This window comes from Megalobrama amblycephala, linkage group LG6 (genome assembly GCF_018812025.1).
Source record: "Megalobrama amblycephala isolate DHTTF-2021 linkage group LG6, ASM1881202v1, whole genome shotgun sequence".
Classification (NCBI taxonomy): domain Eukaryota; kingdom Metazoa; phylum Chordata; class Actinopteri; order Cypriniformes; family Xenocyprididae; genus Megalobrama; species Megalobrama amblycephala.
In genome coordinates this window covers 18,631,513-18,648,123 of record NC_063049.1, presented here as the reverse complement: position 1 = coordinate 18,648,123, position 16,611 = coordinate 18,631,513, and the positions used below count along the sequence as shown (strand labels likewise).

At 43.1% G+C, this 16,611-nt stretch overlaps 1 protein-coding gene across 5 annotated transcripts in view; it reads left to right on the top strand.

Annotated features, from left to right (window-relative positions):
- The window catches only part of LOC125270030 (UDP-glucuronosyltransferase-like), a 36,040-nt gene that overhangs the window by 7,700 nt on the left and 11,729 nt on the right, over positions 1-16,611 (top strand). The window contains exon 1 of one of the 5 annotated variants that reach the window (XM_048193215.1): positions 1,941-2,862. The exons of 2 other annotated variants lie outside the window; for them this stretch is intronic. In XM_048193215.1, coding sequence (XP_048049172.1) covers positions 2,020-2,862 — 843 coding nt within the window. In that variant the 5' untranslated portion in view covers positions 1,941-2,019. Of the gene's footprint in view, positions 1-1,940; positions 2,863-12,069; positions 13,093-15,788; positions 16,134-16,611 lie in introns of those variants that run through there. 2 more of the 5 variants (XM_048193213.1, XM_048193214.1) reach the window with 2 other exon arrangements.

The following is a 16,611-nucleotide window of genomic DNA, read 5'->3' as shown; positions in this document are numbered from 1 at the left end:
TCATAATGTATTAATTCCTTAATAACATATTTTATTAACTAATAGTGTAAGTTAATGTGTTAATTAACACAATGGTTTGAAGCCATGCACTTCAACTTCCAGTTGTCTGCTTTAATTAATCATTAACTAATGATTTGAGGCACAACAAGTAAGTTACCAGTAGTGAGAATCTGCTCAGTAGTCTCAAAATGCTGAATGAGTTTGTTTAGTGCATGTTGAGTAAGTATAATATGAGCACAAATCCTAACATTATAACATACAAATCTGAGATACAATGTAAATAGATTCATTGTGAAGTTGATTCAAACAATTATATAGCCTACTTCACACTTCAGTACAAAAAGTGACAAAAGAGACAAAAATGACATGTTAATGTTATAATAGTGATTTGACAATGTTTAAAAATAGGCTAAATTCAAAAGCAAAACTTGTGGGTGGAAAAACTAGGCTGAGTGGAAATAGATAATGAGCCAATAAATGCTCTTCTGCCACCATCTACTGGTTATAGTGGGATGCTCTTTGAGGAGGGCGCCCAGGCTCACGTTCCTCACGGTTTAGGCCCCGCTACTGCTGAGGTAGAGCGGTGGTTAATATCGTGGGGTTTGCAGATGGATCTAGTGGAGGGGTTGGAGACTTGCTCTTTTCTACCCCCACCCGCTGCATCTAGCTTTCTCTCTCTGGGTCTGGAAGCACGCTCTATGGATTCTTCCACCCGGTGCTGCAGCTATCCAGTTCCAAAGAGGTGGATGTGCTCAGCATCGAGGCAGGAGAGATTGAGGACTCGCCATCTCGCTCTCCTGATTATAAGGAGCTGGTGGAGGTAATAGCTTGTGCCAGGGCTAAGTTAAATATAGACTGGCCAGCCGAGAGGCAAGACATGCATCCAAAAAGTAACAAACATCTATTCGAACATCCTGGAGTTGAAACAGCATGGGTATGGTGCTATGCCTAAGGTGGAACAGACGCTTGCAAGCTATCTGTCTCCTGACATGGCATCATCCCTTAAAGGGATAGTTTACCCAAAAAATGTGAGTATTTTTTTCTGTATTTGTAATAGTAGTAGCATAGTAGCATAGTAGCAATGTACAATCTCACTCTAAACTGATGCAGTTGCTGTGCAGTTCCTACAGATGGAAGTCTCACTATTGGAAACTGTGAGCCATGCATGGTGTTGGATTGTTAGTTTTTGTATAAGCCAATCATGTCAAACATTACAATTTGCAAGCAAGGTTTTATCCACACATGCAGATAATAGGCCAGTATTTGAAGACAGGCTGTGTTTGAGTTTTATCTTCAAGCTTGTGCTTCACTCTTTAAAAGAAATGTTAGAGCACAACTTGCATTAGTAATGAACTTTAATTACACATTTTTCCACAGATTATAGTGTCTATGTTTCAAATGTAGCATTTCAAAGTGTCTTGGTTTTTTGTTATTGCTTGTTTTATAGGTTATAGATTATAGATAAGTATTTATCAGTGTTCCATTATATTTAGTTTTTTGTTAAAACATGTCCTCATCCTAATTTTTAAAAAATTTCATTACTCTACAATCATATTTAGTATTTTGCATATTTTTTGAAAAAAGTAAAAATATACACCTATTTGAATAACAAGACGTAATGAAATGTCATGCTTGCCATGAGTTTTGCATTTGACAGGAAGAATAATTTATTAAAAAAAAGTAAACGTATCTGTTCAATAGTTACTATGTAATATGCTTTTCCCTTTTTTCTTTTTTTCCATTTTCATCTATGCCATTACAAGCCATACAGTATGCATTTGTCTCTATTTAATTTTTGCATGACATAACACATTTCTAAACTTTCACCCTGATTGTTTGCTTCACCGCCATATATAGAAAAAGTCCCACCCAGCTGCTCCACTTCTGCTACATAAACCAGACTCATTGTGAGATATTGGAGTAGTTCAAGCTACGCATTACCTGGTTGCTTCTTGTCGAACTCTCCTCTAGCTGGCAAAAGCCACAGTGAGAGATTTTTTTTTTAATACCATTGATAGAATGGCTGGCGTGTGGTTGCTCCTGAGTCTCTTCTTCTTGGGTTCAGCTGAAGCTGGGAAACTGTTGGTTATACCATCAGATGGCAGTCACTGGATAGGGATGAAGCCTATTGTGGAGGAGCTGGGGAGGAGAGGAAACCAGGTGGTGGTCGTCATACCAGAGGCGAGTATGAGTATGGGTCCTTCACAGAATACCACCACTCTGACATTTCCAGCGAACTACACCAAAGCTGAACTACATGCGCTATTAGAAGGCGGTTTAACTACAATTCTGAGTATTGACCTTTCTTCTGACCTGTCCAAGTTTCTGTTTTTCTTCTACCAATTGAACTTTCTTCAAAGTTTCATAGTGAGGAATGCAGAGGGTCTGCTCTTCAACGAGGACTTGATGAAGAAGCTTCGAGACTACAGCTTCGATGCTATTCTCACTGACCCGTTTGAACCTATTGGGGTTATTGTTAGTGAATATCTCTCCATTCCAGCTATTTATATGCAAATTAACCTTCCTTGTGGTGTCGACACTCTTGCCAGCCAATGCCCAAGTCCTCCCTCTTATGTTCCACAACGTAATACCCACTTTACAGTCCAGATGAATTTGTGGCAGAGGTTTGTCAACCTAGTAAGGACTCTACTGCAGCCCATGGCTTGTAGATACATGCATACTTACGCAGATGAGATCGCCTCACGTGTACTGCAGAGACAAACATCGATGGTGGAGATCATGGGCCGTGCAGCTCTCTGGTTTATGAGGTTTGACTTTGCCTTCGAATTTCCACGACCGTTGATGCCCAACATGGTTATGATTGGAGGAATGGCAACCAAGAACCCAAAACCATTGTCACAAGTAAGCTCCCATAATTACATTTGCATGTACATTTTCTCTAACATTATCAGTGCCGTTGATCTCTATCTCGTCGCTCACTTTTCTCAATCCCTGTCTGTCATCAACTCATTGTCATGGACTGTGAAAATAGCCAGCAAATGCACAAGCAAACCTCAAACCAGCATCTATACCAGAGTGTTTTGTTTAAATTAATGGTGTCTAATGGCAGAGGTGTAAAATATTTGAGTAAATTTAATTAGTTACTGTACTTAAGTATATTTTTGGCTACTTTGTAGTTTTACTGAGTATCAAAGATATTGGCAACTTTTACTCTCTAATTGACTACATTTTTGAACAAGTAAATGTACGTTTTACTTAAATGTGATGAGTAATGCTATTACTCCTTACATTTTCCATCTAACTTTTCTGCAGCAGTTTATTTCTGCTTCAAAAGAAGTGATATTGCCATCTACAGGGCATTGAAGGTACTATATCTTGTGCGTTTTTGCCTTTACTCACCCAAACTTGTCAAAAAGGCTACTTTACGTGAATGTGAGTGCATTAGCAGGTATTTGCCAAATTGCAGTTGATTTATTAGATAGAGATATGCAGCCGATGATGAGGCCAAAACAGCACATCCAGTATAAGTAGACTTTGACTAGATTATTTTACTTAACATTATTTTATTTATGCGCTATATTGACAAGACCTTTTTGAAGGATATTGGTTTACTTATGGCCATTTTGTGCACTTGAGCTTAACTGAGACTTAAGAGTTTGTAGATGTTTAAGAGGCTGTTGTGTTGACCTTGATTTATTGCAATATTAAGGTGTTCAGTTTTATTTTGATTTTAGAAAATAAACATGATTTCTCATCTCACAAATCAATTGTTTTTTATTTTCACCACAATGTCTCTCAGGTGTCGAGGACTACTGTATCTGTATGTGTAAAATACTTAAGTACTGTTAAAATAAGATACTCAAACCCCCGGTTTCACAGACAAGGCTGAAGCTAGTCTTAGACTAAAATGCTAGATGTTAGAGCTGATTTATAAAAGCAACTTATATCTTAAAATATGTCAGAGCCATTGTTTTGTCTCAAGATGCACACCAGTAATGTTTTTTCTAGGGTATGTTTATAAAAGCTACTTAAATATCCTAATTGAAATAAGGCTTAATCCTGGCTTAGCCTAAGCCCTGTCTGTGAAACCGGGCCTAAGACTTTTACTCAAATCGTATTGGAATTGGTTACTTGTAACTTGTTATGGAATTTGCATGCGCAAGCCCCGCCCCACACAGTGGGAATATAAGGAGCAGCGCGAGCAACATGCATTCAAGTCTTCGCTGAGGAGCCGAGCCAAGTGACCCGGCCAACCAGCGGTACAGCTTTTGTGGCAAGGGGACGTAACGTCTCTGTTCCCTCCTTCAGGGAATGAGGGTTACATACGTAACCTAGAAGTTCCCTTTCAGTTGGTCACTTTGACGTTACGTCAGAGACTGACGAAATGGGGTCCCTACTAAAACGCCACAAAAGCTGTCTTCCAGCGACAGTGTGAGTAAGATACCTTGCCGTGAGTGCACGATAGAAGGATCATACAACACAGAGTACACTGGGTGGCATATCCAGGGAATATGCTAACAGGTTGCCTACTAAAGGAGGTCTTACAGAGAAACAATGGTAGAACTGAAGTAACCAGCCCGCAGGGTGGAATTACATATCAGAACATGGGGAAGACACAAGCTCCAAGGAGACTAGCAGTGGAAAAGGGTTGCTAGAAGGAACCACAGCATAGGCACCTAGTCTAAACTGGGACTGACTGGGGGGCAGTACACAAGCATAGACATCAACAGTGCTGGAGGACTCAGGGTTCTGAACAGGAACTAACTGAGAATCAATGCATGTATCCAGTCTAAGGAGTGGAATGCCACAGCAAGCGTATGACACCGAGCAGGCCCAATTACTGGCCCGAGGGGGCGAGTATATGAGAGGACAACGGCTCTACACAGAGATTATATAATCTCGCAAATGTGTTAGGTGTCGCCCAGCCCGCAGCTCTACAAATATCTGTCAGCGAGGGGCCACGCGCTAACGCCCAAGAGGAGGCTACACTCCTAGTTGAGTGAGCTCTCACCCTTAGGGGGCATGGCAAGTCTTGAGCCTGGTAGGCTAAGATAATAGCATCCACTAGCCAGTGGGCTAACCTCTGCTTGGAGACAGCACTCCCCTTCTGCTGGCCTCCGTAACAGACAAAGAGCTGGTCTGAAGTTCTGAAACATTGAGTTCTGTCTAAGTAAGTGCGGAGAGCACGTACTGGACAGAGCAATGCCAAGGCTGGTTCTGCCTCCTCCAAAGGCAGTGCTTGCAAGTTCACCACCTGATCCCTGAACGACGTGGCGGGAACTTTGGGCACATATCCGAGCCGGGGGTCTCAAGATAACGTGAGAGTCATCCGGTCCGAATTCCAGGCACGTTTCATCAATCGAGAACGCCTGTAGGTCCCCAACCCTCTTGATAGAAGCCAGAGCCAACAGGAGCACAGTTTTCAGGGATGGAAACTTTAGCTCAACTGTAAGCAAAGGTTCAAAGGGAGCCCTCTGAAGTGCAGATAACACTAAAGAGAGGTCCCAAGAGGGAATCTGTGAGGGGTGAGGAGGAAAGAGCCTCCTAGCCCCCCTCAGGAACCTAACAACCAGGTCATGCTTCCTAGAGACCTACCTTCAACAAGGTCATGATGGGCGGCAATAGCGGCCACATAGACCTTTAAGGTGGACGGAGACAGCCTTCGATCCAGCCCTTCTTGAAGAAAGGAAATCACTGACCCGACTGGACATGTCCAGGGGTTCTCATTCCTGGAAGAGCACCAGGTGACGAAGAGGTTCCACTTCAGTGCATAAACCTGTCTAGTAGACGAGGCTCGAGCCGAAGTGATGGTAGCTACCACCTGCGGTGGTAGGGTACCTAACCCCACCACGTCCCGTCCAGGGGCCACACATGTAGTCTCCACAGGTCTGGACGTGGGTGCCAGAGTGTGCCCTCCTTCTGAGAAAGAAGGTCCTTCCTCAGAAGAATCGGCCAGGGAGGGGCTGTCGTGAGGAGCATCAGTTCGGAGAATCAGTTCCGGCCAGGCCAGTAAGGGGTGACCAACACGACCTGCTCCTCGTCCTCCCTGATCTTGCACAGAGTCTGTGCAAGGAGGCCCACTGGGGGAAACGCATATTTGCGTAGACCTCGTGGCCAGCTGTGTGCCAGTGCATCCGTGCCGAGAGTACCCTCGGTCAGGGAATAAAACAACTGACAGTGGGCGTTGTCTGGAGAGGCAAACAGGTCCACCTGAGCGTCTCCGAATCGTTCCCAAATCAACTGGACCGACAGGGGATGGAGTCTCCATTCCCCAGGACTGGACTGCTGTCGTGAGAGCTCGTCGGCTGCACGATTGAGTCGGCCCGGGATGTGAATGGCACAAAGCGACTTCAGATGCTTCTGACTCCATAAAAGGAGATGGCGAGCGAGTTGCGACATACGGCGAGAGCATAGACCTCCCTGACGGTTGATGTACGCTACTGTCACCGTATTGTCTGTACGGACCAGTACATGCTTGCCTCTCAGCAGGGCCTTGAAGCGGTGCAGAGCAAGGTGTACTGCCAGCAACTCGAGGCAATTGACATGCCACTGAAGTTGGGGCATGACCATTGCACATGGCACCCCACCCCGTAGCATAGGCATCCGTTGACACAGCAACATGCCTGGACACTGGCTCTAAGGGGACTCCCCCCAAAGAAAACTCAGGTCCCGCCACGGAGAGAGTTAGACGGCAAGCTGGGGTGATGGTCACCCGGAGCGTGCCCTGATGCCATGCCCATCTCGGGACCCGGCCATGAAGCCAATGCTGAAGCGGTCTCATATGGAGCAACCCCAGCGGAATAACTGCCGCTGTGGAAGCCATATGCCCCAGGAGCCTCTGAAAAAGTTTCAGTGGGACCGCTGTTTTGCCATTGAATTGATTCAGGCAGTTCAGCAGAGACTGCGCGTACATGGTGACCGAGTCTATTTCCATACCGAGAAAAGAGATCCTCTGCACTGGGCAAAGTTTGCTCTTCTCTTGGTTGGACCTGGGGGGACGCCGAGCAAACTGAATCGCGTAGCCGAGCCTGATTGTCCAAATAAGCCAGCGGGACAGGTTGGGAAGCTCTAACCAGGTGCCCAGAAACCGTGCCAGCGGGGTCAACGGGACCACAGGTGTACCCTCAGTGGAGCAGCGAAACGGAACAGATGGACTTAGTATGGGAGGCGTAGCGTCCCGTAAACGAGGTGGCGTCTGAATCCGTGGAATGACAGAGGGGGCTCCGTGAGAAGGCATAGCATTCTCGGACCGGCTCTGCAAAGGAAGAGGGGCGAGAGGAAGAGAGTGTTGAGAAACAGACACTGTCAACCGTGCCCTCTTGGGACCCGGAGGTAGAGGAAACAGCTCTTTCTGTGAGGATATGGGTACCGCTGGCGGTGCCAGCGGCGAGGATGGAATGGTTCTCCCCCGGCCCTCCTCCGGGGGAAGGAGCGGGCCTTCTACCAACTCCTGAAGAGCTGTCGTCTCCGACTCCGGGTCGCCCGTCTGAGGACCGCCGCTTCTTAGCCTGACGCTTTGCAGGTGGAGGGGCGGGCTGTGTCACCTTCCCACGGCTGTCTCCTCGCTGCGGCCAGGGTGGAGGCTGCTGCTGTGGCCGAGCGGGAGTGGAGGAAGCCGCGGGAGGGCGACCTCGGTGACGAGCAGGCTGAGGCACCTGAGCCGGCGGCGAAGTAGGAGCAGCAGTGGGCCGCCGGGGCAGGATATGGCTGATCGCCTCAGACTGTCTCTGGGCGGCCGAGAATTGCTGGGCAACAACCTTGACTGCGTCGCCGAAAAGGCCGGCCTGAGAGACAGGGGAGTTAAGGAGCTGAGTCCGGTCCGACTCCCTTATGTCTGCCAGGTTCAGCCATAGGTGGCGCTCCTGGACCACCAAGGTGGACATCACCTGACCAATTGAGCACGCCATAACCTTAGTCACCCGAAGGGCAAGGTCGGCGGCCGTGCGGGCCTCCTGGAGGGCCGCTTGGTCAGCACCCGCCTCATGCAAGCCTTTGAGCACCTTAGCCTGGTAAACCTGCAAGGTGGCCATGGCATGCAGGGCGGAGGCAGCCTGACCCGCAGCTCTGTAAGCCTTGGCCACAAGTGTGGACGAGAACTTACAGGCTTTGGACGGGAGCTTAGGATCACCACGCCACGTGGAAGCACTCGGAGGACACAATTGCATCGCAACCGAACGCTCCACAGGGGGTACCCCAGCATACCCTTTAGCCGCTCTGCCATCGAGGGAGGTGAAGGCGGAGGAGGCGCCAGAACGATTTCGGGCAGTTAAAGGTGCCCTCCATGAACTGGTAACCTCCTCATGCACCTCCGGGAAGAAAGGAACCAGAGGGGGACCCTGGCATTCACCAGAGCGTGCAGCCCCTAGGAACCAATCATCCAACCGTGAGCGTTCAGGGCGGGGTGGAGGATTCCACTCCAACCCAATGCTCTCGGCTGCCCGGGCAAGCATGGCCGTCAGCTCGGGATCTGACTCGGACAACGCTGCTCTCCCAGGGGGAGGCACCGCAGCCGAGTCTTCATCTCCCGAGGACTCAAACCCGCCTGATGCAGCGATCAACATACGATCATCCTCCGGAGCCCCGAATGAGACGCTGGGTCCCCCAGAAGGGGAGGCAGCAGGCCCATCCGGAAGCTCCACTGGCTGAGATGCTTGAGAGGGGGGCGTGGCCCGAGGAGGCTGGCTCGTCGGGTTATTCCAGACCGTAACCCTCAGATCACCCTGGCCACCAGCCGAAGAACGGGTGTGGCAGAGGGGACTCGATACTGTTTAAGGTAATTGAGTCTAGATCTAAGCATCTTGATAGTCATGTTCCCACAATGAGAACATGAACCATCCACTAACGCTGCTTCAGCGTGCTGGAAGCCCAAGCACGTGAGACAGCGATCATGGCCGTCAAGAGGCGCCATATACCGACCGCACCCAGAAACACACGGGCGGTACGACATCTTGAAAAAGACGCGACCTGGAAACCCGTTAGTTCTTTCAGAAATTAGCACTGAAGCGCTCAGGGGAAACAGGCAAGGCAGGAACACTGGAATCCGCTGAGATGCGCCGTCACACCAGTACTGCAGAGACTCGCTGAAAACACTCCGGTGAAGGCACGATGCGCTCGGCTCCAAAGCGAAAGCTTGAATGCGTGTTGCTCGCGCTGCTCCTTATATTCCCACTGTGTGGGGCGGGACTTGCGCATGCAAATTCCGCAGACCAAGATACTTCTCGTATCATTGGCTCGTTTTGTTAACACTCGAAGGTGATTGGGCTCTCGGGCGAGACCCCATTTCGTCAGTCTCTGACGTAACGTCAAAGTGACCGACTGAAAGGGAACCATGGAATTCAATAGGGTGTCCTAATTATATATATCATCAAAATGTATAGGTGTTTCTTGTGTTTTGACAAGACACACTTGGCTTTGTTGTGTGTGCTCTCAAGCGAGAGCCAATAGCATCTACTGTAGAGCCACAGCACCATACATCACAGAAGTTTCAGGACAGCCATGTCAGACCGGAAGTTAGGGTGGAGATTATAGCCTCATTAAGGTTAGGGTTGGTGGTGGAGGCGGGGTAGGCTATCGTCAGCTCTGCACTAACTTCCAATCTGAGACTACACCTGTCTTGCACAGTTATCCTGAAATGGCTGTCACATAATGGCATGTCTTTAGGTAGTGTCATATATTTGGATGTGTTTTATGCAAATAGTTAATGCTGCTGTGTGTTTCCAATGCAAGGGCTGAGGGAGTGACGGCAAATTTAACACCTTTCTCTCTTCGGACCTGTTTTATTTTTTCGTTCACTAATTAGAAGTTCACCCATCGTCTGCTTCTGAGAACATTAGAAATGTGAAAAAGGTCCATCATCTGTTCCCATTGCGGAATCAGTGCCGTATTGTAATTCAAAATAACACTCTTGGATGAGTAATATAAAAAAGTAGATTTTTATATCTAGACCACATTCTTTCATATTTCACATAGACAAGAACAGCAAACCGTTTTTTACCAAACTGATTAGAACATTAATAGCTGAATTCAGAAGGGCTTACAGTATTTGTAAGCATTTGATATTGATGGCATTTAGACATTAGATTCAAATTCAGCATATAATAAGATTTGTGTGACAGATAACCAGAGAGAAAGAGAAACATTAGATTTGATGTTAAGGGTGTGGATGCATTCTAATCTATACTGTATTAGTAGCTCTTTGAGTAAACATGACAACATTTAAACCTTTAAAAGTACATTTTTAAGTACATTTTAAGAGACCTGCTAAAGCCACTGTTTCCACCTGCATCATGATTTAATATCATGTTATCATGGATCATGTTAGATTTACTTGTGTACTGAATCTGAAACATCAGTGCAGGCTTTTAGATTCAGATATGTTTGGCTCTAGACCTTTTGTCATTTATGTACATTCATTAGAATTTTAATCATACTCATTTGCTTTAGACTTTGTTTAAACATAAATTGTTTTTATCTATTGTAGGTATTTTAATTATGAAATAATTTATTAAGTGGCAAACAGATCATCATGTGTAAAAATGTGGTCTGTAATCTTTCTGTCTGCACTTTCTTTCATTCAGAGTAGTGTGCCTTTGACCACTTAAGCCCCTCACGCCACAGCACCTTGTATGTGAGAGTTCATGATTTGTGAATGCCTTGTGTGTGTTTAGGGAGGAGCTAGGAATAATCACTCAGTTTGCACGAGATGTGAGGCAATATACTGACAGACCATAGTGACTTGCAGAATTGTTTTGAAAATTATGTCAAACGGTAAAGATAAAAGCAATAACTTTGACCTCTAACAAACACTGTACTTATGAACCAGAGAAGTGACTTTTTTCTTTCTTAAATTCTTTAATGATTTATGGATTTATAAACAATTGTGAGGGGAAAAAACTTTGGAATATATTACGCTTGGCTCAGTTTGTTAATATTTCTATCAATGACCTGGCATTTAGTTTTTGTCTGATCAATTAAAATCCAATTCATATTTACAAATACATCTCTTCTATGATTATGATGTGTTTAATTTTTTAGTTAAAATTAATTTTGACATTTTTTGGGAGAAATTTGCATGGTGATACAAATTGTCAGGGTGATACAACTGTCCTGATTTCATAATGAAGAAAGATTGAAAAGAATGAAATTCTTAAAAAATTAAGGTAACATTTTATATTGATGGTCCACTTTAGAGATTCTTCTAACCATAAGTAACTTTGCAGCTACATGTCAACTAGCAGTCATTAAAGTATTAATAGACTCTGCTTAATATATGTGAACTATCAAAATAAAGTGTAACCAAAATTAATCATTATGTAGTTTGGCTTAATCTTTTTTAATAGTTGTGAGACAATAAACATACATGCAGAAAAAAAAAAAAAAAACATAAACCATGAAATGATATCATAAAGATAACCTCTGCAGACAAAGGTCAAAAAGTATCTTAAAATCCCAGGTGAAAAAAAGTACACTTCTATAATGTACTTAAAGTGCTCTATTTTCACACACTCATTTTGTACTTAATATACTAACAATTCTTCTTTAGTACTACTTAAGATCATCTTAAGAACATCTAAGTGTACTCAACTGTGCTATTTTGAGACACCATGAAATATGAACTAAAATGTTTTTTTAATATACTATCTCTGTATTTAAAAAATGTATTTAGCTACCACTTGTAGTACACTATGGGTTCAAATGTACTATAAGTAGTATCTAAATGCATTTTTTAAATACAGAGATTTAAAAAATGTATTAATCTAGGTCAGTGCTGATTTATAAATATTATTATTCATTGTTATTCATGTTTGTTATAATAGATTAATGTTAGTTTATACAGATTGAACTATTTGTATATGTAGAAATCAATGAGCATATTAATAAATTCTGTAAAAGTTTATTGTTATATTATGCTAACATGACAAAAGTGTTACCAACATATTAACCTGATGCAGACATTTGGTCCTCTTTACCTTTGTATGAACACAGCTATCTCTAGATAACTGTGACAGTTCTTCATGCTTGCACATTCTTGAAATATTAACCCAGAGCTACATTTAACCCACTTGTTAGACTTTAAAACCACAGTGCAGTGGCATAGCATATCAGTTTGAGCTAATCAGTTGTGCTTTATGCACAAGCAGCTAGAGACCTATCAGCACTCGCTCCCCTTTTGTCTAGTTTATAGGAACCTCCTCATTTGAAAACATTCCCCGGAACTTTAAATGTATATCTGCACAAACCTTTACTGACTACTGTACAAACGTTAGAGGGATGATGAGAGCACTGAGTGTTCCCGCTCTGGGGATCCTAGCCTGGTTATGCTTGTTCTCCTCAGAGCCTGTGCAGGCTGGGAAGGTGCTTGTGATGCCAGTGGATGGCAGCCACTGGTTGAGCATGAAGATCCTGGTGGAAGAGCTGTCTCAGAGGGGTCATGAGACGGTGGTCCTGGTCCCTGAATCTAGTGTTCTGATTAGGGCGTCTGGCAATTACACCACTAAGTCTTTTCGTGTGCCCTACACCCTTGCTGAGCTGAATGCCAACTTGGACCACATAAAGAAGAGTGCATTTGAGAAGCCTCCACAATTGACTGATATCTTTAAGAATTTGGGGAACCTGATGCAGTTCACAGAAATGCAGGTGAAAGCTTGTGAAGGGCTGCTGTACGACGAGCCCCTGATGAAGAGTCTAAGAGAGACGGGATTTGATGCTTTGCTCACCGATCCTTTCCTGCCGTGTGGAACTATCCTTGCCGATTCCTTCTCACTTCCCGCCATTTACTTCTTGCGTGGAATTCCCTGTCGGCTTGACGAGTCAGCCGCCCAGTGTCCCTCGCCTCCATCTTTTGTCCCGCGCTTCTTCACCGGTTACTCAGATAAGATGACTTTCCCTCAGAGAGCAATAAACACACTTTTGTCAGTTTTTGAAAAGTTCCTTTGCCGTAAACTTTTTGCCAGCGCTGATGAACTGGCCAGTAGATATCTGCAGAAGGACACTACATACAAAGAGCTATTAGGGAACGGTGCAGTCTGGCTTCTGAGGTACGACTTTACCTTTGAGTTCCCAAAACCTCAAATGCCAAACATGGTCCACATAGGGGGCATCAACTGTGCAAAGAGGGGTCCACTGTCAAAGGTAAGATGTTCATGAGCATATCATTCTCATATGTTCTAAGTTGTGCACAAAATACTCTGCAAATGTGTCTATTTATTTACAACGTGATTTTGTAGCATTGAGTAGGCCTATTGTAGCCAATCACAGGCATTTCTGTTGAAAATAATGACCAATTACAGATGTTTAAGTTACCGGTAGTGAGAATTCACTCAGTATCTCTAAAAACGCTGAATGAGTTTGTTTAGCGCATGTTTACTAAGTTTTACATGCGCACAAATCCTATCATTATGACATAATTGGAGACACAATGTAAATAGATTTATTGTGAAGTTAATAAATTTAAAAGCAAAATTTATGGAATGAAAACTAGGCTGAGTGGAAATGGCAAATGAAACCAATGAGTGCTCCTCTGCCGCCATCTACTGGTTATAGTGATAATTTCATGTCTTTTTTTTTGGGTTTGTTCCCTTTCGAGGGAACTTGCGCTATGAGAGTGTGTGCATTGTGAGTGGCTCCCGCTAATGACACTCTTTGAGGAGGGCATTTTTTTTCCGGATTGTGGAGGAAATTGTTTTCTGCCCCTGTTTTCAGCCCCTCAAGTCACAAACTACTCAAACATCTTGGGGTTGAAACGGCACAGGTATGGGGCGATGCCTAAGGTGGAACAGACACTTTCAAGCTGTCTGTCCTCTGACATAGCATTGTCCCTTAAAGGTATAGTTCACCCAAAAATGAAAATGTTCCCATGCGACTTAAGTACTGTTAAAATAAGATACTCAAACCCCCGGTTTCACAGACAAGGCTGAAGCTAGTCTTAGACTAAAATGCATGTTAGAGCTGATTTATATAAGCAACTTATATCTTAAAATATGTCAGAGCCATTGTTTTGTCTCAAGATGCACACCAGTAATGTTTTTTCTAGGGTATGTTTATAAAAGCTACTTAAATATCCTAATTGAAATAAGGCTTAATCCTGGCTTAGCCTAAGCCCTGTCTGTGAAACCGGGCCTAAGACTTTTACTCAAATCGTATTGGAATTGGTTACTTGTAACTTGTTATGGAGTCATTGTCACTGTAAGGTATCTTACTCAAGTATGTTTTTCAGGTACTCTTTACACCTCTGTCTAATGGGCTGAGAAAGAGCAAAAAACTGTTTGGGTCTTTTTTTTATATGTAAGAGCATGTCTGTAAGAGGACAGAGTATAATCATTCCAAAAAAATTTTTATTTTTTTATAAGCTGATAGCCTTTAGTTTGACATAAGGAAGAGAGTCTACTCAATGGCTGCATCCGAAATTGCATACTCTCTTGAGAAGGTACTTATTTTAATTAATTACTTCACAACCACAAAAAAAGTATATTCTATATAGGATGAGTGCAAGTCATTAAAATGTAATCTGGATGTACAACATCCTGGCATGCATTATCATGTGACCTACCAGCGTCAGTTGCGTCACTTTACTGCCATTCACAAATCCTCTCCCATGGCCTCATGGGATAGTAAAGTGTGCGATTAATCGCAATTAAAAAAAAAAATTTATTGACAGCCCTATTTAATTAGCGCACGTGAGAACGGTTTCTGCATGAAACACCACAATGAGCTTAACAACCCTCACAACACGGTCAAGTCCAGAACTCATCCTGACTGAAAAGCTTTGGCGAGAGCTGTGCATAAACAAATGCCCACAAACCTCAATAAACTGGAGCAACATTGTAAAGAAGAATGGGCCAAAAGTCCTCCAGAATGATGTGAGAGACTTATAAAGTCAGTAAATACAGAAATACAGAAAATGATTACTCAAGTTATTGCTGCTAAAAGTAGATCTATAAGCAGCTGAATCATAGGGTGTTCTTAGTTTGTCACCCATGGTTTTTCCATCTTGGCTTTATTTTTGTTAAATAAATAATGATACGTTGTAATATGTCATGTGTTGTTGTACATCTGAGGTTATTTTTTCTAAATTTTAAGACCTGGCAAGGACCAGATGATTTTTTATTATGTCCTTTTTTTAAGTCCTGATATGGAAAAATTTTATGCAGGAATAAAAACATATATTCCTGCATAAATGCAGGAATAAAAACAGAAAACATGAAATTATATCATAAAGTTAACCCCTGCAGACAAAGGTCAAAAAGTATCTTAAAATATCAGATAATTTGACCTTTTTATGACAAGGCAAAGTTAGTTTGGTTCATGTGGTGTAACTCACCAATATGATTTTTTTTTTTTTTTCACTTTTACCTTTTTAAAAATGATTTATTTAAAAAACAATGTATTAATCTAGGTCAGTGCTGATTTATAAATATTATTATTCATTGTTATTCATGTTTATTTATAATAGATTAATGTAGATTGAAAAGTTAAAACTATTTGTATATGTAGAAATCAATGAGCATATTAATAAGTTTATTGTTATATTATGCTAACATGACAAAAGTGTTACCAACATATTAACCTGTTGCAGACATTTGGTCCTCTTTACCTTTGTATGAACACAGCTATCACTAGGTAACTGTGACAGTTCTTCATGCTTGCACATTCTTGAAATATTAACCCAGAGCTACATTTAACCCACTTGTTAGACTTTAAAACCACAGTGCAGTGGCATAGCATAAAAGTCTGAGCTAATCAGTTGTGCTTTATGCACAAGCAGCTAGAGACTTATCAGCACTCACTCCCCTTTTGTCTAGTTTATAGGAACCTCCTCATTTGAAAACATTCCCAGGCATTTTAAATGTATATCTGCACAAACTTTTACTGACTACTGTACAAACGTTAGAGGGATGATGAGAGCACTGAGTGTTCCCGCTCTGGGGATCCTAGCCTGGTTATGCTTGTTCTCCTCAGAGCCTGTGCAGGCTGGAAAGGTGCTTGTAATGCCAGTGGATGGCAGCCACTGGTTGAGCATGAAGATCCTGGTGGAAGAGCTGTCTCAGAGGGGTCATGAGACGGTGGTCCTGGTCCCTGAAACTAGTGTTCTGATTAGGGCGTCTGGCAATTACACCACTAAGTCTTTTCGTGTGCCCTACACCGATGCTGAGATGAATGCCATCTTGGACCACATAAAGAAGAATGCAATTGAGAAGCCTCCGCAACTGACTGACTCAATGTTTAAAAATGTTCAATTATGAAATTGGCTGGTGATTAACTGTCTAAAAATAATTGCCAATTATTTGTCAGTTTCAGGGCTTTGATGATTATGATGATTAATTGTCTGTTTTAGGGCTTTGTCATACATTTTTTTAGTGCGCTTCATTCATTAATTGGGTAACACTTTACAATAAGGTTCATTAGATAACATTAGTTAACATGAACTAAAAATGCACTTCGAAAATAGCTGAATCATAAGGGCTTATTCATAGTAAGCATTGGATATTGATGACATTATATTGAATTCAGTGTATACATAATAAGATTTGTGTGACCAATAACCAGAGAGAGACACTGGTTTTGATGTTAAGTAGGGTGTGGATGCATTATGAAAGAATGATTAAGTGGCAAATAGGTCCTCAAGTGTAAAAAATGTGGGCTGTAGCCTTT